Genomic DNA, 21,866 nt, shown 5'->3' on the forward strand with positions numbered 1-21,866 from the left:
ACAAGATTAAAAATTTGATAGTTTGACTGACAAATGCTGGATAAAATCCAACAGGGCCGGCTCCCGGAGTGGTATTGATCTGACCTGACGCTGAACCGCAGCACCGAAATCGGAAGATCCGCGGTGTCAAGTTATATTTCCTACGCGCACACGGTTGGTGTTGAGGTCTCGCTGCACTGTTACCTGCCAGGATCTCTCTAAGTGCCTATGCGTTCCTCTGGCGTGCGTACCGTCGGCAATAATTTACAATGAAATTGTGCACTTTTCCGTTTTTATCGTAAAGGCGTTTCCACCTTGCCTCCGCAGCCTCGCAGGCTTTCGTTTCTCTTCTGTGGGATTCCCTCAGCGTCAGCCGAAGGGCTTATTCCTCAGTATTTAAAGACAGAACTGGGATGTCAGGGATGTGGTTACCATCACACCTTAGCCCCTGCGAAACCTGGGGCCGTATCACCCCCTGGAAGGAGTGGACATCATTAGGGCCAGTCGATGTAATGAATCTCTTTGGGCGGACATCCTCTGCTTCTGATTCTCCTCCTAAAGGCTCCTGCTTGTTTAGTTTCCAATTAAATTTAGTAGGAAGGGGGCAATTAAAAGAAAGGCGTAAAGCCCGGCGGCTGGGTTGGTATCACATGCTGCAGCGCAATGGAGCTGCGTTATCTCCATCTCCCCAGGCTCTGCACTCCACAGATAAAGATTTTCTTTTAATTCCCATTTAGTGAACGGAACTATCATGGCCCACAATCTCTGTCTTCCCTTTTCCTTTGCCCCAACGTACTGCTGTTTGCTTTCTTCAGCATGACTCTCCCAGGGGACTGAGAACGATTGCTGTTATCGAGCATGAGCATCCTCCTCCTCCTCTCACCTGCAGCACCTCTCCCTGTGTTGTTAGCCTGTGGCTAAGCCTTTGGGGTGGCCCCTGCGTTAACCAGCTGGGGAAGCGGGGATGCGAGGTGCACGGCACGGGGGCCAGCAAGCAGCGTGCAGCAGCACCAGCGCGAACACAGCGCTTCAAACCCCGTCCCGGCGCTATACAGAGAGGCTTTGGGGGGCTGCTGCTTGCTTTTTGGCATGCCTGCAACAGCTAAGTAAGGCTTAAGTTAAGTAACGCTTTCTGCCCAGCGTGGCTGGGTGACACCTAGCTGCATCTGCTTGTGTGGATAAAATAATTCCGTAACTCGGGATAAACTCTGCAGGGCTTGATTTTGCAGGATTCAACTGAGGAGCCAACCCAGCTGCTCCCAGTTTGCTAACAGCTGAGATAAGTGCCTCCCCCGGCACCTGCAACAGGCTGCGTCTGCAGGGAGCCCTTGGCTGGCAGCACCATCGGGGAAGCCTTAAAGTCGCTCCTTTTGGGCAGAGCTCACTGCAAACCCCGAGGAAGCGTCCCGGGGTGAAGCTGGGTATCTGTGCTGCCCAAAGCACCCACTGCGCTGCCATGACAGGCAGCAGCTCCCTGGGTTTTGGTGGGTTGCTGCCCCAGGGTGGAGCCCCCTTCCCCAGGTGATGGGGATCAGGCAGTCCCAGGCTGTGCTCGTTAGGGCTTGATGGGCATCAGGCTCCTCCAGCCACAGCTATTTCACTCGGCTGCTCCCCCAGCTCAGTTCTTCTGAGAGCTTGGGCTGCGAGGACCTTCTCTGTGCTGTGCATCAAGTATTGCTCCAAATTCAACGTGTGTTGGTCCAACAGACTCCAGATGAGCGTCTGCAGGCTTTGCTACAGCAGGTAGGAGGCAAAACGACTGTACTGCATGTTGCTGAATGGTCTGGTGAAGCTTCTTGGAGGTGTTTGTGTCTTGGCTCTGGTGGTGCTGTAGCTGCTGGTTGGTAATTCCTAAGAAGCTGTTTTGGTGGAGATTGCTGCAGGGCTGAGCTATGGTGCATCCTGGGCCGCTGTGGCTTTGGAGGTGTTGAGCTTTGGAGGATCTTCATCTCGGTTATGAGACCGATTGCTGCCTTAAGGCAACGGGCAAGGCTCAGGCTGGTGCACGGTGAGCTACCGAGGGCTGCGGTGGCTTTGGCTTGGGAGAGCCCAAACGCAGAGCCACCCTCTGCAGCTCACGGCACCGGCCTCTCCCAAGGAGAAGGGAGCTGATGTGGTCCGGCCGTTTCCCCGGTGGGTTTGCCTTTGGTGAGGGTGATGGGCAATGCTGTTTCTTTGCTGGAAAATGAGCTGCCTGTTGCCAGTTAAATGCTTGCTGTTGGTATTTTGGGTGATTTTCTTGGAGAGCGTGCTGTTTGGGAAAGCACGGGGGAAGCGGGGCCCCAACCATGTATTTTTATGGGCTCCCAGCTGTACAGCAAAAATCAATGTCACGTTTGCATCGTGCTTCAGCGTATTTGTGCAACGTGTTGGCAAAATGCAGGTCAAAATGTTCGTGCAATGTTTGCCTTTTATTTAACTGCAAAAAGATGGGACCAATCCCTCTTCCCAGAAACAGCATGAATGGCCTGTGGAAAGGATAGCATGGTAAATAAAAGCCCAGGACCCTGGTGGTGGGTCCTGACTGTTTGATTTGATTTCTGGGTGTTGCAAGGAACTTGTGTGGCTTTCTACTTGTAGCATGTAACAAAGTCCTTTTGCTAAAGGATAAAAACATAATTTAAAAAAGATCTTGGGAAAAAATCTCCTCTAACAAAACTCATTAGCAGCAGTGAAATAAGCCAGGGCAAAACTGGAACAAACCGGCAGGATTTACACGCAATGCAAAGGCTTCTCGTATCTACGTGGCGATGTGGTGCTTCACTTATTACGTGGGGTTTTTCTCACTACGCTGTTTCTGCTTAATTGTGGTGAAACAAGCACAGATGCGAACGCCCCGGTCCAAGTACCCAAAGCTTGCCATCCCCTTTAATGCTCCGAAAACCTTGTTGTTCGTTCATTAAGTACAACTGGCCCAACAGATGCTGTGTGATTAATGAGTGGAAGGACTGCTGCTTGGTGACTGGGAACATCGAGGAGGGGGCTCGGGGAGGGAGGTGGGCTGCTGGAGCTGGCCTGTCTCTGTTTGATGCACGTTTTGCTCTCCGGTTGCTACAGCGTTCAAAACCAGCTTGTGTGGAGAGCGTTATCCCTTGGCCCTTTTACCCTGTGTTTGGAAAACTCTTACTAAATGCCAGTGTAGGTGTCCGGCAGCGGTGATGTTTTTGATGGAGTAAGTGCGTACCCACCAGATGGAAGGAAGGAGCCGTCCCCACCCGAGATCCCCTTGCTTCTAAGCATCAGCGCAGTCTGCATCTCTCTCCGTGCCTCCCTTTTTTTCCTTGGAGAAGTGGGGGAGATTTGCTATTTGCATGGCAGTCCAAATTTATGGGCTGCTTTTTCAGTCCTGGCAGTGCGCAGTTTAAGGACCCTCCCCGCAGCTTTATCAGCTTCTGCAGTTTCTTGCTGTTGTCAGTATTTCTCCAACATGAAGCAACTTTCAGGCCTAAAGCTGGGAGGAGGCTGGGTGGGTTTCTTTAACCTTCCTGAGAGGAGATGCGATCAGGGCGCTGGCGGTACCCAGGCCAGCACTGCCGCTGGTTGTGCCGTGCAGAGGGGTGCTCCCCGTGCCGCGCTCTGTTCCCTGGCTGGCCGCCTGGTTTGCGGCTCTCCCGGTGTTGGCAGAGGCATCAGCGTGGGCTTCGAATGCCTCCTGCTTTGCAGCTTCAACAGCCAAAAGTGGATTTCCCACCTGTTTCTGTGCTGTTTCCAGCAGGGCCGCTCAGCTGCACAGATACCCAATGTTTGAAACAACCTCGTTATCAAATCAAGCTGTTTCATACCTTTTGCAGGTAAAACCCAAGCTGCTTTTACCCTTATCTTGTGCGCGGACCTTTGCTTGCTTGGGTGGGTGCTCCTCCCGGCCATGCCCTGGTCCTGCTCCTCTGCACCCGAACTCCTCCCCACCCAAAATCCTGGAGCATCCTCCAGCAGGAGGGGGCGGGGGGCTGCCAGGTCTGCTCGGAGCGTGAGGTGCTGAGCTGGCAGCCTGCAAGGGGAAGACCAGGGGACGGTGGCAGCTAAAAGGATCTGCAGGACATCTCTGGGCAAAATAGCAACAGCCAGCGGTGCTGCGATAGCAGCTTGGTGGCACCGGCTGAGGTTCCTTGTTAGCCATGCGCTTCTCTGGTGGCATCCCTGTGCCCTGGCTGTCCCTGCCCTTGCTCCGGTGGGACACTTGCAGGTGCTGTGTGGGGTCTCTGCCAGGTGGGAGGGAGGTGATGCAGTGTGTTATTAGCTCTAAGGGTAACATATGCTGCCAGAGGTCAAATAAGGACACATCACCACCTTTGGGCTGAAAGCCTCCCCAGGTGGGGTGCTCGGAGCCAGAATGCACCTGGCAGAGGAAGGCTGAGCTATGGTACTGGTGCTGGGCTCCTTAGAGTGATTTCTGCGCTGTGCCTTAGCGAGGGACTGCCGAACCCTGCGGGCAGCGGGACCAACCACCCTGCAAAACGCGTCTGCTCGCGGGCTGGCGTGTGCTGCCCTGCCGCGACAGCTGGGGAAGCCGGCGGCGTCCCGCGGGCGGCGGGGATGCGCGCAGGGCTGCCGGCCCTCGGGGTCCGAGCTCTGCTCTCTGCAGGCTTTGCCTGTGTCTGTCTGTCTGCTAAAGGCGTTCGAGAGCTGCTGGCTGAGCATCCGGGGAGCTGAAATCATGCTGGATACCAGGGGATTGACTTAAAAATGTTGAGCCTCGGGGCGGGGGGAAATAATTCTGAGTGTGCAGGGGTTCTTAACTGGTTTATATATGGGGCACTCTTCCCAGGCTCCTTTTCCTACAAGTGGAAGGACTGGACCATAGCTGGAATATTAGGCTCTGGTAGAAACGACCTGGTAGCAGCAGCAGGGGAACTAAGAAAACTAGAAAGTTCTTGCTCTGAAAGCCATAATAAAGCTGCCCGAGCTGGCAGAGCTCCTTATCGGCACGTATTTGTTTGCATGCGAGTCTGTGCAAAAGGAAAGGCTCCCCAGGTGCTTACGGGAACAGGGCATCGGCAGGCGTTCGTCCTGGGAGCTTTTGGCTGCCTGGGAAGCCTCCTGGGGCTGGGGCCTCGCCTCCTGGCAGCACCAGGCTCCTGGCAAGGAAACACCTCATGGGATGAAGGGCAGAGTCCCGATTAACTAACACCAAGGGATGTTTTGCCTCTTAACTTGTTGCTGCAATTGTTTTTTTCCCTCGTGTCCGAAAGCTCGGTGCAGTGCCTTGCAAGCGCTGAAACTGCTGACTAGTTTGTATTGGGTGGTCCGGGGCTGCGTTATCAATGGGGTGTATAAAATGCAGTGTCGTAATAACCTCTTGCCATGTCTTCCTCGCAGATGGAGCGCCTTTAAGAAAATAAGAGAATTAAATTAGATGCTGTCCCTTAGCGCTTGTGTGCAGAGGGACCTCTCCTCCCACTGATGTGCTGGTAGGGCGAGCAATACTATCCAACAAATGGCGGTGGGGGGGAGCTGACAAAGAGGAGAGATGTAAAAAAAAACCAAACAACAAAAAACAAAACAACCAAAACAACCCAACAACCCCTCCTTTTAATTTCAGAGGGAGATTTAGGGCTATTGCTGTTGGAATCCCACCAGGACACCTGGCTAATGCACACACCCTCTGGCTGCAAAAATAAACTCTGGGATTTCTACGTCCAAACAATCCAACCCATCCTGTTAAGTTCAGTCTGGGATTTTGAGCTCAGAGAAGTTGGAGCAAGTGGTAATTTGCCTGCTGAGGACCTGCGATCTGAAGCCTTTTTTTCCAGCGGCAGCAGCAGAAAAGCCTGCACCAGGGTGTTGCTGCTGCAAAAAAAAAAAAAAGCTTCGGCTCGGCTGAATACCCCGTTATTCCTGAATCTCATAGTATATCCTGGGCATCTGCTTCGCCGGGCGAGCTGTTGGATAGCTTGGCGCTGCAGGGAGGGTTGTGCTCCTCGGCCTCCTCCAGGACGCTCCTGCAGCGGCGGCTGGGGCAACGTGGCCGGGGGAATTGCAGTGCGCCCTCCCAGCCAGGGGTTGCCCAGGGAAAGGAAAACCGGGCCATTTCATCGGCTCCTGTGATGACTGGCCCTGAAATACAAACTGGTGAAAGATAATTGCTAATTGTAAAAGCGTGGGGAAGCTTTGCACATTTTTTCCCCCGAAGCTGTGTGTCTGTTCTTTGTGGGGAGCTGCCTGCAAGGGCAAAATATGGCGAGAAAACATTTTTGGCATATTCCAATGCTTTTTGGTCTTTTGCATAGCCCGGGATTCTCCCCTGTCAATAGTAAATGCTGGAAGGGATTTCCATTTTAGCTCATTCCATTTGGTAACTGCATTTCTTTTTATCCAGTGCAGACGAATAAAGGTGGTTAAATACTCACAGCAAGGACTGTGAAATACTGATACGGATACTGGAAATTCAGACTTGTGCCTGCACTTCAGAGCCTGCGGCAGCCCTTATGCAACGCTGGCCCTGATAGGTGAAAAAAATAAGTAAAAATTAAAAAAAAACAAAACCAAAAACCAACAAAGCACCCTAAGCAGAAGTGAGATAAGCGTGCCCGTGCTGAGGACGGTTCCTGGCTAACGCAGAGCCCAAGCGTGGGACCACGGGCCGAGCACCCCTGCTCCCTCCGTGCAGGTCCCTTTGCTAGCCCCAATTTTGGCCAACGCTTTCCCCTCTCTGCGGCTGCTTTACCCCGTCCAGCTCCTCTCGCGTGGAGCAGGAGCGTGGCGTGAGCGACCGTAACCCCGCTGTTCCTGCTCCCCGCGTCGCGCAGCGGCACGGGCTCGTGGTGTTTGATAGCGATGACGCTTCGACAGTGTTATGTTGCATTTCAAAATAAGAGGTAAAGCCTTGCTTTGCTTAGAAAACGGTGGGGGCTCCTGCTTTTGCTTTGGTCTCCAAGCGCCTCAGAGCTGGCTGGGGGGAGAAATGGCTTCACTGATGCTTTTTTCTGAAGTTTTTGCTTCTCTCTTCCCCCCCTTCCCCCCTTGAGATTGTAAAACTTCAGCAAAGCTTTAGACCGCAGGCTCAAAGCTGAGGTTTTCCTTGGTAAACAGACACTACTTTCAAAGGAGTTATTCTCCAGTATGCTGAGGAAAATATTGCACAAGGGAAATATTGTACAAGTATGGGAGGAGAAGAGAGAAGCAGGGGTGTACCCGAGCTGCAAACCATACTGAGGCCCCATAAGGAGCTTGCTGTGCACCCAAGGCTTCTCTGCACCACCTGCCTGCAGAGGCAGCACAGGTACTTTAATTCATTGCAGCCTCAGAAGTGCTATAAAGATGAATAATACGCATTGCCCGGGAGCTACAGGCCGATGCCGGCTGTGTTCCCGCAGAGTGCACGGCGTATGGACGTGGGGCAGCGTCTTCTCTAATAACCCTGCCTAAAACCCCCATGGATGAAGCACTATCCTGCCCAGCTCTCGTTATTGCTAGACTATAATGACGCATTTCATTGCAAATGGCTTTTTCCAGTGCGGATTTGAGACCTCTCGTGCGCTGGTGGATGTCCAGCGCTGAGCATCCAGAGCTGGGCGGCCGGCGGCTGCAGCGAGCCCTGGGAAACCAGCCCGGGCGGGTGGGCGGCGAGCGAGTCGCTGCCTGTCTAAATATTGATTTAATGCAGAAAGAAAGTATTGCACCATTTCTCTCTCAGGTGATATGTGAGGACTTGTTTCCCCTTTATGTTTATGGTTCATAAGGTTTCTTTCCCATGGAAAAAAGGTTGTCCTTATTACGCAGGAAAGTCAAGCCGTGGGAAACATCTTTTATCCTAGAGCCAAGCTTGGGTGGCAGGCAATGCAGAGACGAACTGAAGATGCTGTTAGCTTCAGCTTTTAGTTTTGCTCTTGCAATAGGAAGGGAAAGAAACTGGTCTCCGTGAGGGCTGCAAATGAGACTGGAGATGAACAAAGCGGAGCGTGCTGCAGGGCTGGCTGTCCCCACCACCTCGGGCACACGCAGAGCCGTGGCCGAGCGAGGACCGCTGCACACCGCCAGCACAGTGCCCCGTTTGCGCTTAAAACGGGGAGCAGGGGGGTCCGAGGCGGTTGCCTGTGCTCTGTGTCCTCCCTGTGCGGTGCCGGAGGGGGAATCCCAAAGGAAGTACCGTCATCCCTGGCGCTCGCGGGTCCAGCCTCCGCCACCCGTGACCCCGCTGGCGGGGACGGTCAGGCCCAGAAAGGGCGGCGGGGCCCGGGGTGGAGGTTTTGGGGGCTCTCGTTGATGTTTAGGACGGTCACGCATGTGGATAAATGGTGTCTCCAAATGCCTGTGGCTTCCTTGCTGGAGCAGAGCCACAGGAGTGGTGGGCTTTTTGATTAAATAATAATTTCTTCCCTTTGCAGCCTGTTTACTCGTAATGCACAATTTCCTGCCTGCTCTCCCTCGCCCTCCTGTTAGACTTTTGGCATTTGTGGCTTTTCCCCCAAATTTCCTGGCTGAGGTTTGCTGCCTGGCAGCCCTGAGCGTGAAACATGTGGATGGGAAAGAATTCAGGTGGCATAAAACAGCTTCAACAGGGTATCGGCTTGCTCTGCCTTTGCAACCTAAACACCAACTTCTTGCCGCTCGGCTAAGCGTGATTTACTTGTGATTCCCACGCCCCGTGGGCCCAGGAGGGACCGGTGTGACTCAGCGGGGCGGGTGCCGGTGCCACCATCCCTCTGCCTCCATCCCCAACGTGCCCAGCTGGGTTGTTTCTTAATTCTCTATTTTTCTTTTTTTTTTGTGCTGTCCCAGCCCAGCTGCATTGAATTGCTTTTCCTCTCCCCTGTTACCTCCTGCTGATGCACTCCTTCGTGTGAAGGAGATGGGTCTGGAGGCAGCCGAAACCTGCCTGAGGGAAATGCGGAGGAAAAGGCAGGGTCGTAAACAAACGGGGGGCTCGGGGAAGGGACGGGTGTTGCCCTGCCTGGGCAGCAATAGCTGGAAGGAAGGGGAGGGTGGAAATCCTCCGAGGGGATGAGCAGCTCCCCCGGACCCTCCCCGACTCACAGGAGCATCAGTTGGGGCTCGGTCGGGTGGTGTGGGATGTGTTTGCTTCTTCCTCCCTCCTCTACAGCCTGGAGAGGGAGTTAAAAAAATTAATACAGCCCACATTGATTGACCAAGGGATGCGGTGTGTCAAGGTGATGAAATTCAACCTGCCCCGGTAGAAGAAGGATAATTAATTTTTTGTTTTCAAAAGTGGCGTTATCATTCTGCTAATAATATTTCTGCAAGCATATCAATCTTCTGTGCATCTTCCATCCCCAGAAAGATAAACTTTGTGTGACACAGCTGGATCTTGGGTCATTTGCGTGCGCTGCCCCTTCGGGGGCTCTCGGGGGTTGCCCTATGTGGGACTGGCTTCGAGCTAACGCTGGCCGCTGCCAGAGAACTGGAGGCAGCAGCATCCCGGCCACACTGGGGGAGATGTCTCGCTGCGGCAATGGTTAAGGAAAGCGTGGCCGTAGGGTGCGTGCTTTTTGGAAGACTGCTCCCAAATTCAAGGTCGGCAGCAGCCAGGACAGCGCTGCCCGCCTCGGGTACCCCCTCCGTGATGCTGCAGCTCTGCTGCGCCCTAGCTGGGTGCCTTTGCCACCTGCCCCAGCATCTCCAGGCATCTCCAAAATGCATTTTTGTGTGCGTCTTGCTTTTGTTTGCTTTGTCAGGCTGCTGAGCTGGCAGGAGAGCCTCAAGAACAGCAGCGCGGATCCAGGCAGGCATGAAGGGACAAAGGATCCGAGCATCCCGATGTCCAGCCACCTCCGTACCCTGCTGTCTTATGCGATTGCTTTAGAGGAAATTCAAGGTGCAATGAGAACAGGCAAATTTGCTGTTGACTGAAGAGGCTGCGATGTGCTGGCAGCGCTGTTGGGGTGGGGGGAAACAGTGATCCCGTAGGAAAAGGGGTGTTTACAAAATGTTGTCGTTAACTGGGGAGTACGGAGCTGCTGATCGGCTACCAGCAGCGCAAGGAGGCTGAGAGCCCCCCGCTATGGATGCAGTCGCCCCAGCCCCTCTCCCTATCCGCTGCCAAGGAGGGGTCCCATTGGGGGTGTGTTAAGAAGGAAGATGAGCCTGCAGCTCAAATGTGGGCTTTTTCAGTTTGTTTAGAAGCTTGGCAGAAAAGTATCTTGCAGCACAAAACGTTGAGATCATCCCTCCGGGGACCTTGTGCAGAAGGAGCTGATCTGAGCAATGCATGGACTGCTCTTGCTGAGAGCTTTGCAATTCGTGTCTTCCAGAACCGGGCTCTTTTCAAGGCATTTCTTTAGTTATACCCAACAAATGTTCATCTTTGGAAGAGGAGGATGAGGACAGACAGACTGCCTGGGAGGGGCAGGTGCCTTTGGCTTGCCCTGGGAGCAAGGGTGCAGCGAAAGCAGCACTTGCCCTTCCAGTGACATGAGAGCAATGCCAAGAAAAATCTGGTTTCCTTTATGCTAATGAAGTTTGTCACTCAGAAGTGAAAGAAATTGGATATTTATAGCTGACGTGCAGTGTGAGGAGCTGAAAGAAAGATTATCCCAACTCGCTTTCCGCTTCCCCACTGTGAGCGTGGATGCTGGCTCCGGGCATCTCTTCCATGGTACCTCTAACTGGGAAAAGCGTGGGCTTTGTACTCCTATTTCTCTCCTTTTTCCTCCTTTCCCCCCTCCCCCCCATTTCTTTGCAAATCCAGAATGACATTCTGGGAGAGAGCTCTGCTCTCGGGAGCCCCAGCCCCTGCCTTTCGGGGCCTTTGCAGCACGCGCCCCTGCGTTTCGGCCGAGCTCTGCGTGCGCCCCTCCTCTGCAAGCCGCTGCTCTGGCTTTTTGCAGGGAGCTCGGCAGAAGTTACGGCTGTGTCAGGAGCCAGCTGGTAAGCGTTGCTGGAGCTTTATTTCGAGTGTCATCAAAGCCAGCTGAATCCAGTATAAACAAATGAGTTATCTTCAGCTAACATTATTCAATATAAGCCTCATAATATAACCATATATAAACAGAAAGTCAAGGGGAAGCCGAAGATAAGCCCTGTCCATGTGAGCTGGCCTCCCATTTTTTGGTGGCTTTGTTTTCTAAGGCAGAGGGTTCAGCTGGAAGTCAGGCCTAAGGTAGCAACAAGTAGCCAGCGCCTTGTTCCCAAAAACCTGGATGCTGGGAGGGTTCTGGGTTTAAACTCAAAGGTTTGGATCTCAAGTTCAGCACATGCACTGGAATAACCATTCCCTTCGCTCCTCCCCTTGTTTCTAGCTCGCATCCCTTGGGATTCGGGCCTGGGAGGCTGCGAAAGCTGCTGCTGGGTCTATTTTCTCACCTGGAGCATGTGATGCTGTAGCTCCCGGTGCAAGGAATTCCTGCTCGTTCCCTGCCCTGCGGTATGCGGAGCCAGGTCCTGCTCTGACCCCTTCTCAAATGCACAGAAATCCCTAAGCTAGGTGTTTATCTGCTGACTGCATTCGCTCATATGTGGGAAGTACTGTGCTTAACCGCGGGCAAGCAATGAACCGCGGAGATTTTGCAAAGTGGGAAATGTCTGTTCCCACCCAGGCCATGATAAGTAAATAAATGTGTAAATATTTCCTTCACATCTCAGTCCCTGGAATCGCATGATGCTTCAGCTTTCGTTTTAAAACCCCCAATGCTCAGAAACCTACCCCATCCTTGCACTTAAAACCCCAAAGGCAAATAAAATGGAGCTTAAAAAAAAAAAAAGCTAAAAAAAGATTACCAAATGCTATCAGCATGATCCTAAGTCATAGTTCTGAGCAGAAGCCGGGCTGTGACTCATGCGGCTCCTGAACGATGCCGACCCGGCCTGCCCTGGGCAGGGGCTGGCCCCTTTCCTTCCAGACCTGGGGGAGCATCTCCCCACACCGCTGCCTCTTGAGGAATAACAGCCAGGCTGGGAAGGTTTCACTTGAGCGGTTTTAACAGGAACCCACGCGTGGCCGGACCCGCTGGTTGCCATACATCTCCGTTCCGCAGCCAAGGCAGCCGTGCCCTCTTCTGGCTGAGCATCACAGAGCCCAGCGGGGCTTGTCGAGCCTGGGATGGCCACCGAGAGAGGGACGGCGGGGATCACCCGGTCCCTTTTGCGGGATCAGAGTGTTAAGTGAGCATCCTGCATCATTTTGGGAGCTGGGGTAATTACACGAGTCCTGGAGAGCTTCCCTTCTGGGGGAAAAAGATTTGCCTTTCACCCATGGTGGTTTTTTTTTAAAGCCAGCGCGATGACCACGTGCAGGCTCTCCTCGAGCTCCTGGGAGGTATATTTTGACAGTGGTTTTCATACTTGCAGTAGAGCAGATGGATTAAAAACCCTCATGTAAAACAGGAGGGAAGCAAAAGCCTTGTGCTGTTACAAGCTGTTGTTTACCTTAGCAATGATGACATGGTTTGGAGGGGAAAAAAAAAAACCACACAACCCTTTTTGCATGGAAAATGAACACTTTGAGTTGTACTCCTGAGTATAGCTTGGGAGAGCTGCCGCGACCTTGTGGAATAGAGAGAGCAGTTCCAACGTGGTTTTCATTTTCCATCTACTCAAGTTGGCCCAAGTTTTCTTTCCTTTGTGTTTTGGTTTTTTTTTTTATTTAACTCTTACCTCTTACATCTCGTATTTACCCACGGAAACGGGGCTGCTCGGCATTTCAATGGCAGGAAGGCAGGAGCTGCTGAGCCCCGCGCGGCATCGCTGTCTGCCGAAAGGTCAGACCTCTGCATCCGTCTTATTGCTGCGCCGCTGGCGATGGGATCCTGAGGTGCTTCCTTACATTTAAATAGGATGGAGGAGCGGTCGCTTCTGAGCTGGGCTGCCTCCCCGTCGTCGCCGCCCTTGGCTGCAGAACTGATGTAGGGCTCGGAAAAAAGGGCATCCCTAGAGCTGGAGCAGCTTATGCCAAGCTTCTGCTCCAGGGCAAACCAACAGCTAGGAAATCAGTATGTTTTGGGGAAGGGGGGGGGGGGGAAACCCTCTAAAATCACCAGGAAAAGGTCAAGCAAGGTTTTATTTTCTTGCTTTGACTCTGGGCAGAAGCAAATCTCACCTCATTTGAAAGGCTGCTGGGATCTTGGGCCTCCCTGGGCAGGTGCTGGTACAAGGTGCCCTTTGCTCAGCATGGGTGCTGATTTGCGTGTGAATAAAGCCCAGGTCCTGACCGCGGGGTGCTCCGAGTTGCCGAAACAGGCTGGGCTTGTACTGCGGGGTGAGCTGGAGAGCCAGCAAGCAGGTGTGCTTAAACCTGTCCCAAGCCAGGGGGATTGGGCTTGGAGGGACAGGGTCGTGGCTCTGGCAGGGGGAGGACCTCCAGATGGCAGGGAAAATTGTCAGTAAATCTTTCTGTAATAGTTGGCGAAACAGAATGGATCCCATCCAGAGGTCGCCACCACTGGGGCAGAAACTTCTGCTCTTTTTGGATGGGGTCCATAATTAACTTGCTCTGAGCACATTCCCATGGGAGCCTCATAACCCGTGACCTGGGGAGCCCCTTCCCTCTCCCCAGCTCCTCGCCCCGCAGGAGGCAATGGGAGGGGAGGTGTGCAGCTGGGACGGATCCCTGTGACGGTGGCCAGCTTGGCTTGCAGGTGGCAATGACCCCATCTGCAGTATTAGTCTGGTAAAGCAATTAGTAATTAGCTGTGGTCCCTGCTGTCGCAGCGCATAAGGGTTAAATGAGTAAAGGGCACTGCTTGCAGCAAGAGATAGGTAAATCAATAAAAAGCCTGCGTGCCCCAAACGGAGGCACAGGTTGACAGCATTTGGGGATCAGGTCCCTGGCCTTAAGCCTGGCTTAATTTACTGGAGCTGCCAAGCTCTGCTTTAAACCACCTCCAAGGGTTTCCTCGGTAGTGCTGCTTTGGAAAGCAGGGGTCATGCTGTCTTTTTTCCCCCTCCGTAGACAAGGTGAAATCTCTTTCTCCTCCGGCGCGGTGCTGGCTGTGCGGTGGCAGCGGTGGAGGGCAGAGGCGAGGGCTGGCCCCCCGCCGGGATTTTGCAGGAAAGCGAGGCGCTCCGCAGTACAATGCATTATTTCCTGCAGGGAGGGACCCCGCAATACAGGAAAACATCAGCAGTTTTCTGCAGTCATCGCTGGGGCGCTGGCTGGCCCTGAGCCGCCCTGCCTCCACCGTCACCGCGTACCCCCGGCGCACGGTCAGGGCCGGGACCCCCGGGGCTGCGCCCGCGGGCACCATCGGGGCGGGGAGGAAGGGTGTTACAAGCTTTTTGCCATTGCTGTAACAATGCCTATTGCAACTATTTTCTTATTATTAAGCAAGAATAGATTGGGTTTTTCTTTCTGCTTGAATTGAGCTGCTGTCCCTACTCATAGCACCGCATCTTGCATCCCTGCTGAGCTCGGATGCGGCTGCGCCCTACGCGAATGTGCACGTACACGGTGCACCTGAGGGTAGTCTCGCCGTGCGTGGATGCTGAAGGCAGCCCTGTTTATAATTATTAACCTCCAGGATAAGAACTTTGTAAACAAAAGATGGGGACGCGGTGATTGTAAGTGGGCTGTAAAGATAAGAGCTGGAAAGGCTGTGCAAAGCCTGCCCGGCCCGTCCTCCAGCTGGCCGGAGGATGCGGCCCCTTCGTCCAGCGTCTGCGTTCCTCCCTCCTTATCGCTGTGCGGCAGGAGCCGGGCACGGGTGCCAGGGGATGTGCTGGCTGCCCGGCTGTAGGTGCCGGAGCTGTGAAACGTGACCACTGTAGCCAAAAAAGTAAATAAAAAGCAAATAGCCCCTTGTCTGGTGCTGCTCTGCACTGGGGAGGGAGAAGTGCTGGGCTCTAGGGTGCGTCTCACCCAAAGGAAAAACCTCCCCTTGACTCTGGACCTGGCTCCAGTTATTTTTTTATCCCCTGTACTGAACTGCCAAAAGCAGTGAAAAAAATGCCTACTCAGGGGTTTAAAACAAAGGCACTTTATCTCTTTTACAGCACTATTTATTTGCGTCCCTATAGGCAGGCTCCTCCCCTGCGCTATGATAAACATGTGTCTTATAGGCATCCGCTGCTTGATTCGCTTACCGCGGGGCCGGCTGATTAACGGAGCCGGGGGCTGAGGTCACGGGTATTTTGGGGCTTTGATGCAGCTATATCCTGAGACCGCTGGCACCAGGCGAAAAATGTAAACAGCGACAAGTAAGATGTATTGGGCTCCGGGCTCCAGTCTCTGTCTCCAGAGACGCTGCCGTGCCGTTATTGTTTCCAAATCGCCTGCTAATCTTCTCGGGAGGACTCAGATATTCACGGGACAGAGAGATGTCCCATCTCGGCTTTGGGAAGGGGAAACCCACCGGCTGCTGCCAGCGGAGCCGCGGGGATCGGGGCCGTAACCAGATGCTCTGGGGGGGCTGTATCCTGCTTACAGCACCATGTGGAGGCAGCTGATCCTGCGGCGCGGAGCTGGGATGCTCCTTTCCAAAGCTTAATATTTTCCTGTATTTTGGTGATTCATGGATAGGTCAAAGCTGTGTGTGTGCCTTGCTGCAGCTGCTATGGGGTTTCACTGCCATCTGGTTCAATAGTGGCCAACCTCACCTAACTCTCGTGTTTATAATCTGGGTGAGATGAGTAAGAAATCTTGTAGCTGTCTCAGGTGCTTCCCTCTCCTGTAGTATTATTTCCAAGGCTTTTTATCTTTCCCAGGAGCTAGGCTATCCGCAGATGCTTTCTGAGCATCCTGGCCGAGGACAGGTGAGCATCCCGCTGGAAGCCTGGGGTGAGGGTGGGAAGAGCCCTGCAGATAAGCATCTGGATCCTGCCATTGTTATCCAAAAAGGAGCAGCGGGAGGAGAAAGGCGGGGAGGAAGAAGGGATGGTCCCGGGCCGGGGGGCAGAGAGGGGCCGGGTGTGGGCTCGCAGAGATGGGACTGCTGCGGGGGTGTTTGCAAAGCCCCGGGAGCCCTGTCCGTCCCTCCTAGACACCTGCATGCCCTGGCCTGATCCAAACCCAGCTGGAGGCAAGTGCAGCCTTTCCACTGACCTCACTGGGGAAATATTCCCTCCTCCCCCTGTTTTTGCAGGAAGGAAAGGATTGGGGAATGAGAGACTGGACATGCAGAAGGATTTAAGGAAAAATGCGTGCCCTAGGCTGCGGCAAAACACGATGAACATGTGCCTAAAAGCTTAGCCTGTCCCCAAAGCCCTCTGAGGATTTCCCAACACGCCGGCATCCCCTTTTTTTCTGCTGCCGAGACCCTAAAGGGTTCCTACTGAGGTCGGGGCTGTCTCCAAGCCTGACACCTTTGGTTGCAGGGGGTCTGGGGGTCAGCCCCTCTACCCCCCCAAAGTAAAAGCCTCAAATTCTCTTTTTTTACCCCCTTAAGACTGCCCTTTGGGACCAAGCAAAAGTGCCGTGCCGCAGCTGGGCTTCCCGTTGATCCCTCCTGACAAGGCTGATTCATTCCTCTGTTCAACAGCTCATTCGGGGTGGTTTGGCATGGTTTTCAGAAAATTATCGTGAAACGCTGGAAAAGCGTCATCAGGCAGCTCTGCCTATCGATATTGCGACAGGCCGACAGGACAGCCGGAGCTGGGGGGCTCCTTACAGCAGGCAGAAACAGCAGCTTCTAGGTTATTCTTCTGGAGGCGCGTTTGCGCTGGTGGGGAAGCAGGTTGCACCGCAGGCGCGCTGTAAATGAGGCAATTCGGAAAATAGTGCGATTCCCATCTTGCAAAGAAACAGGGCAAAGTTCTAGAGATGCGATCAGAGTTATAACATCGGCGGCGTTCGTGCAGCACCCGGGCTGGGGTGCAAGTCGGTGCTCCCCTTCCCGCTGGCGCCGCAGACCCCGCTGCGGAGCTGGGGCGGCTCACCCTCCCTGCCCCTCTGAACCGCGGTTATAGCTGGGGGGTGAGTCGCTACCAGCCATGCGAGGCTTTTAATCGCATTTTTGTATTGGCAGAATTTAAAACTGGCAATGTCTACTCGAGTCTTTCGAGGGCAGGGGTGGAAACGCAGCATCCTGCAATTCAGATTGTGGTTGCAGGAATGTGCAGTGCTGGCACCGTCTTCCTCCTCTGCCTTTGGAGCTCTTCCCTGCCCTATTTCTCAAGCTTTCTTTACTTATTTATCATTTTTCCTATTAACGGATGGCACCAAGAACAGCAAAGCCGTGGGGTGACGGTGTAACGCTGCTCCGGGTGACGTCCCACTCTACCTGAGTAGCGAAGTTGGTAACGGCCCCATCCAAACCATAAATTAATTCCCTTCCAGGCGATGATAAATTTTGCCTGCCGAAATTATAACCCCTTTACGATACGATCTGCATCTCTTCTGAGAAAGAGAGGTCTTTAATGTAAGACAGTACTCCTTTATTTATCCTCTGCAAATTCCCATCTTGGCTCATCAGAGCGGATTCCTGCAGCCTCCCTGGTTTATGTACAAAAGCCACAAATCCCTGGATGCATCGCAACGCTGCAGTCTGAATCTCAGATACGATCTTGCTTGTACGCGTGTCTTGAAGTTTGCAGCATTCGGGACTGACCTCCTGTGTAACTCTGGCTATAAATTTCACCCAGCAGTTCTGGCGCTGAGTGAGAATAATGTGTGTTTGAACTCTCACCTAGCCTTAAAAAGGCATTTGGTCTTGATTAAAATACTGTAAAGGTGGAGAATCCACCACATCCCTGGATGATCTGTCTTGGGGTGAAATAGCTGCGGCTCCAGTAAGGGGGAGAAGAGGAACGAGTGGTTTGTTTATGCGCAATCCATCTGTGCACATCGGCCCCAGCATCGTGTTCCAGCTGCTTACCGAAAACGCCAGCACACGCGTTTGGGGAGAGCCAGTGCTACGTGACAGCCCGAACCCTGGCCAAGCCTTTTGTTGCTGGCACGAAGCAAACCCCTCTTTTGCTGATAGGGCACACAGCCTCTTTCTGTGTGTAAATCGTCCCCTACGTTTGTTACGGCTGCAAACGTGGAAGGAAGGAACGCTGAGGCTTTGCGCTTTCCGAACTGAAGTCGCAAGCTGTTCGCGGCAACCTCGCGCGCGTGGTGCCTGCGGCTCCGGTCGCGCGGCCAGCCTGCGAGCTCGGGGTTTCGGGGAGCAGAAAGGCCGCGCTGTAGCCGTGCCATCCCTACGCCGTTCCTGCTCCATTCTCCAAACCCCGCTGCTTCGTTCAGGGCTCTGCAGGATCCTGACCCCACGAGTGTTTTCTGTGGTGGAAAGCATCCCTGAAAGGTGCTTTATTTTTTTTTTTTTCTCCCCCCCCCGCACTCTGTTCACATGCTTGCACTGGGTTGAGCTATCCCTCCTTTCCTTGCAGGCTGGCTGGGGTGTTCTTTGCGTACCTAGGGCTCTCAGGGCCTGTGCAACCCTCTCCGTGCCCCGCGGCTGAACTGACGGTGCACGAAGCGGGCGAGCAGCCTCCGTGGCTCTGGGTGCCAAAGGGGAGAAGCGAACCCCCCTGGCCCCGTGAGAACAGGCGCTCCGGTATGAACCGGGAGCTGCTGGGATCGCACCAGAAAAACACATGTTGTGGTCCTCGCTCGGTTGCCATGGCAACGAGCACTCAGTTTACATCAGCAGAGCCGGATGGGGTCATCCGTGGTTTGCCTGCCTTCCCCAGGAGCTCCCATCTTCTCCAGCCATGCCGCCTTCAGCCCCAAACCCGACCGGGGCCGATCTGGTTTGGCTAAGGAGATGGCAAATAGAGCTGTGCTGCCTTAGGGTTTCGTGATAAAAGCTGGTCTGCACAAAGGAGCTCAGAGACAGAGGCAGGCGGGGGCCCAAATTAGGAGCTGGGAGGAAGGGACACCCTGTCCAGACCCTCCCAGGGCTGTCCCGGGGGAGCCAAGCCATCCAGGCGGGAAACCCATCGGGATGAGTCAATGGGAGCGGCTCTGCGGGCGCCTCTGGGACCAGGGGGTCACTGCTGCGGCGTGTGGGGTGCCTTATGGCATGCAGGGGATGAGCATTTGGGGGACTTGTTACGTGTTTAAAGCCAAATGTGTGTTTATGGCAAGTGGAAAGCATGCCTCGGGCATAAATCGATATTTATGCAGTGGGAATCCGCAAAGAAACCCTTGCGAGGGGCCAGAGGCAAATGCACCCCTTCCTGGTGCACGCTCTTGCCTTTAGAGAGGTGAAAAAATCCCCCCAAACTGTGCTCAGGACATTAATACCTTGGCAGAGAACTGGGAACATCTTGATGTCTGTGAGTACAATATTTTTATTAAAAATTTCTCCTCGTTAGCCCCAATCTAAGGAAAAGGTGGGTTACGCTGCCTGCAGCAGCCCCCCAGAAACACGGGGAGCAGCAGGCAGCAAGCAACGGCAGGCACCTGCTTCGTTTTGGGCTGCTCTCGTGGGCTCTTGCTGACACAAGATCCCAAGATCCCACTAAAAAAATGAGGTTATTTTTGGATATCTGTGAAAACAGCTTTAAACTGGCAAAGGGGACGGAAAAAATCGCGAAATAAGGATGTGCTCCAGAACGCGGGTCCCCCGTGAGGGCCTTCGAGGCGGCGTGACTGCCTCGCTCTGTCACAGCGTGCGTGCTGCCTTCGTCATCCCGGCCTGGCTGACTTTCAGCTTATGAAGGGATTAAACACGGCATTCGTAGCGCATGAGTCCCCATGTGTCACGGGTGGGAAGCCCCGGACGGTACCCCTTATCTAGCAGGGCTCCTCCGGCGGGAGGGCGAGTGTCTCGGCACAGCCAAATGCGTTGGCGATTTCCAGGCACTGCCCACCAGCCCACAACCATCCAGCGGAGATGAGATTTCTCTTTATTTTTACAAAACCTAGATAAGCAGAACCGTTGTGCATAGCTGGCGGGCTCTGGGTGGGCAGCCCGTTTGGAAGGAGAGCAGATTTCGTGCCGATGTCACGTTAGTCCCGGGCACTTGTGTCTTCGCACCTCGGCTGTGTTTTTGGGGCAGGTTCCCCTAAAAACGCAGCCCCAGAAGCACCTGGGGACGGGATGTGCCTGCTGTGCGCGTGGGGCTGCAGCGAGGGTTTGGAGGTGGAAACTCCACCCCAGCTAGCGCAGCCCTGCCAAAATAAACAGGCGGGCTGCACGCTGCTGCCCCAAGGTGCCGAGGAAAAGGGAATTCCCAGGCTCGTCTTTGGGAGCGGCACGTTTGTGCTGCTGCTCAAGGGAAAAGCTTTTCCCAGCTGAGGAAAGCGCATCCCTGATGCAAACCAGGAGCATTTTGGGGGCGAGCAGTTCCTTGGCCCTTTCCAAGGGCGCTGCAGGTGCGAGGCTGCGGGGGAGGCTTGCAGCAAGGCGTGGAGATCTTCCAGCCTCTTGGTTTTCTCTTTCCGCTTTGCGTTTCCCAGCAAAATAACCTCGGTGACTTTTTCAGCCCTATTTAGAAAGTTCAGAGGAGGGGAGCGGAGTGTGCCAAGCTGCCTTCCTCTGCGCCGTCTCCGCCAGCGAGTTAGACACCCAGCTGCTCGACATCGTGGTGCAGGTGCTGCACCCTGTCCTTTAAATCAAAGGGTGAGGTTACCGCTTTGTTCTCTGCAGAAGCAAAGATGGGATGTTCCTTCCCGTGCGCTAACATTTTCCAGAGGAACAAAATTCCCACCCTGATCCTCACGGCTCAACCCGCAGCCATGGGTATGGCATGACTTTCTGCGCCTTGTCCTGCTGCCGACGGGTCTCGCGGGCCGGTTAGCACTGGGAAAAGGCAGGAAACGTTTGCGCAGCCCAGTGGCTGGCATTTACTGACGTGAGATTTCTGGGCTTATAAACGGCTGTTTGCTCATATCTCGGTTCTAGGTGTGTGTCTTGAACTCCCAACCTCTTGCTCTGGAGAGGAAAGTGCTATTTGCGGAGCCACACTCACATGGATCCACTCATAAACTTTTCCATAACCTTTGCTGGCGAGCATGCAGTTCCCTTGGGAAGTCTTAAATGTCACGTTGTGCATCCGCCGCGTCTCCTGGCAGCACGGGGCGAGGAAAGGTCTGCGAGGCAGCCAGTCTGCTCCTTGGCCACGGAGCCAAGGAGTCCATCCAGGCGAGATGGACTTAAACCTGAAAGGCTGATGCTGAGAGAGCGTCAAGTGATTTGCCCGAGGTTGTAAAGTCTTTAACAGAGTAGGTAAAGCATCTGGTGTGCTCCAAGCACAGCACCTCTACCCTGCGCGCGTTTGGGCGCTGCGTGCCACCACGGTGACGATTTCCAGCGAGAAACCAGGCGATGTGGGGAGAATATTTTGGTCTGTAAGGAAGCTGATGTATAACCGTCAGCCCTCCAGGGCTGTGAATGAATACAGAAAGAAGCTGGGGGAACAGTCGTTTCTGGTGGCTTTCAGTGGCCCTGATTTTTTTCCTCTGCTTTCCTGTGCCACCAGCCTGTGCCGCAGAGCAACGTTGCGTCTCGGCCTTCCAATGTGCTGCGGCAAGCTGTGCCTTCGGAGGTCTCTGCCTGAGCTGCAGTAACTCATGAGATGAGCTTAAAAAGTAGTCTTGGATCTTTTTCACTTCCTTTTGGCTTCTGAGTCTTGCTAAGGCATTTAGGTCTCTGCCAGATTTTTCTCTGACGCTTTAAGGATAGAGCCTGTTGCCTGTCTTTTTTTAAGGATGGGTTTTTTGTGTCTTCATGCATCTGAGAGATAGGGCTTTTAAAAATACTCACTGTATTTTGGGATGTTCTTCAGCCACCCAAAGCAAGCCTGGGCTTGGCTCAGGTGCACCCCGAGCAGTCCCACCTCCAGTCCTACAGCTCCGCACAGCCCCACGGCAGTGGCCTGGCCACCGCCGTCCCCAGGCTCACAAACCCCTCCTGGGGACCACAGAGCTGCAGCAGCAGAGATTTCTGGCTAGTCGTGCGTGCCAAGGAGATGCGTTTGTTTACCCAGCGATGCAATCGGAAAAGCAGGGAGCGGCGTTGCTGCGGGGTCAGTGCAGCAAGCCGTGCTTCGCTTGCAGCCCAAGCCCGGGGTGGGGAGCAGGTTGCATACGTCTCCCGAGGAGAGAGAGGAAA

At 54.0% G+C, this 21,866-nt stretch overlaps 1 protein-coding gene across 4 annotated transcripts in view; it reads left to right on the top strand.

Annotated features, from left to right (window-relative positions):
- Positions 1-1,602: 1,602 nt before the first annotated feature.
- Positions 1,603-21,866, top strand: part of LOC104022459 (uncharacterized) — a 50,962-nt gene continuing 30,698 nt past the window's right edge. For 3 of the 4 annotated variants that reach the window (XR_015708321.1, XM_087775309.1, XM_087775307.1), the window contains exon 1: positions 1,619-1,722. Coding sequence is in view for 3 of the 4 variants with exons in the window: in XM_087775309.1 (XP_087631435.1) it covers positions 1,694-1,722 (29 nt within the window). In the remaining variant the exon portion in view is untranslated. Of the gene's footprint in view, positions 1,723-21,866 lie in introns of all 4 variants that reach the window. The other variant, XM_087775308.1, reaches the window with a different exon arrangement.

Source organism: Nipponia nippon, unplaced genomic scaffold (assembly GCF_047370975.1).
Source record: "Nipponia nippon isolate SJK-2023a ecotype South Korea unplaced genomic scaffold, ASM4737097v1 scaffold_4, whole genome shotgun sequence".
Taxonomy (NCBI): Eukaryota; Metazoa; Chordata; class Aves; order Pelecaniformes; family Threskiornithidae; genus Nipponia; species Nipponia nippon.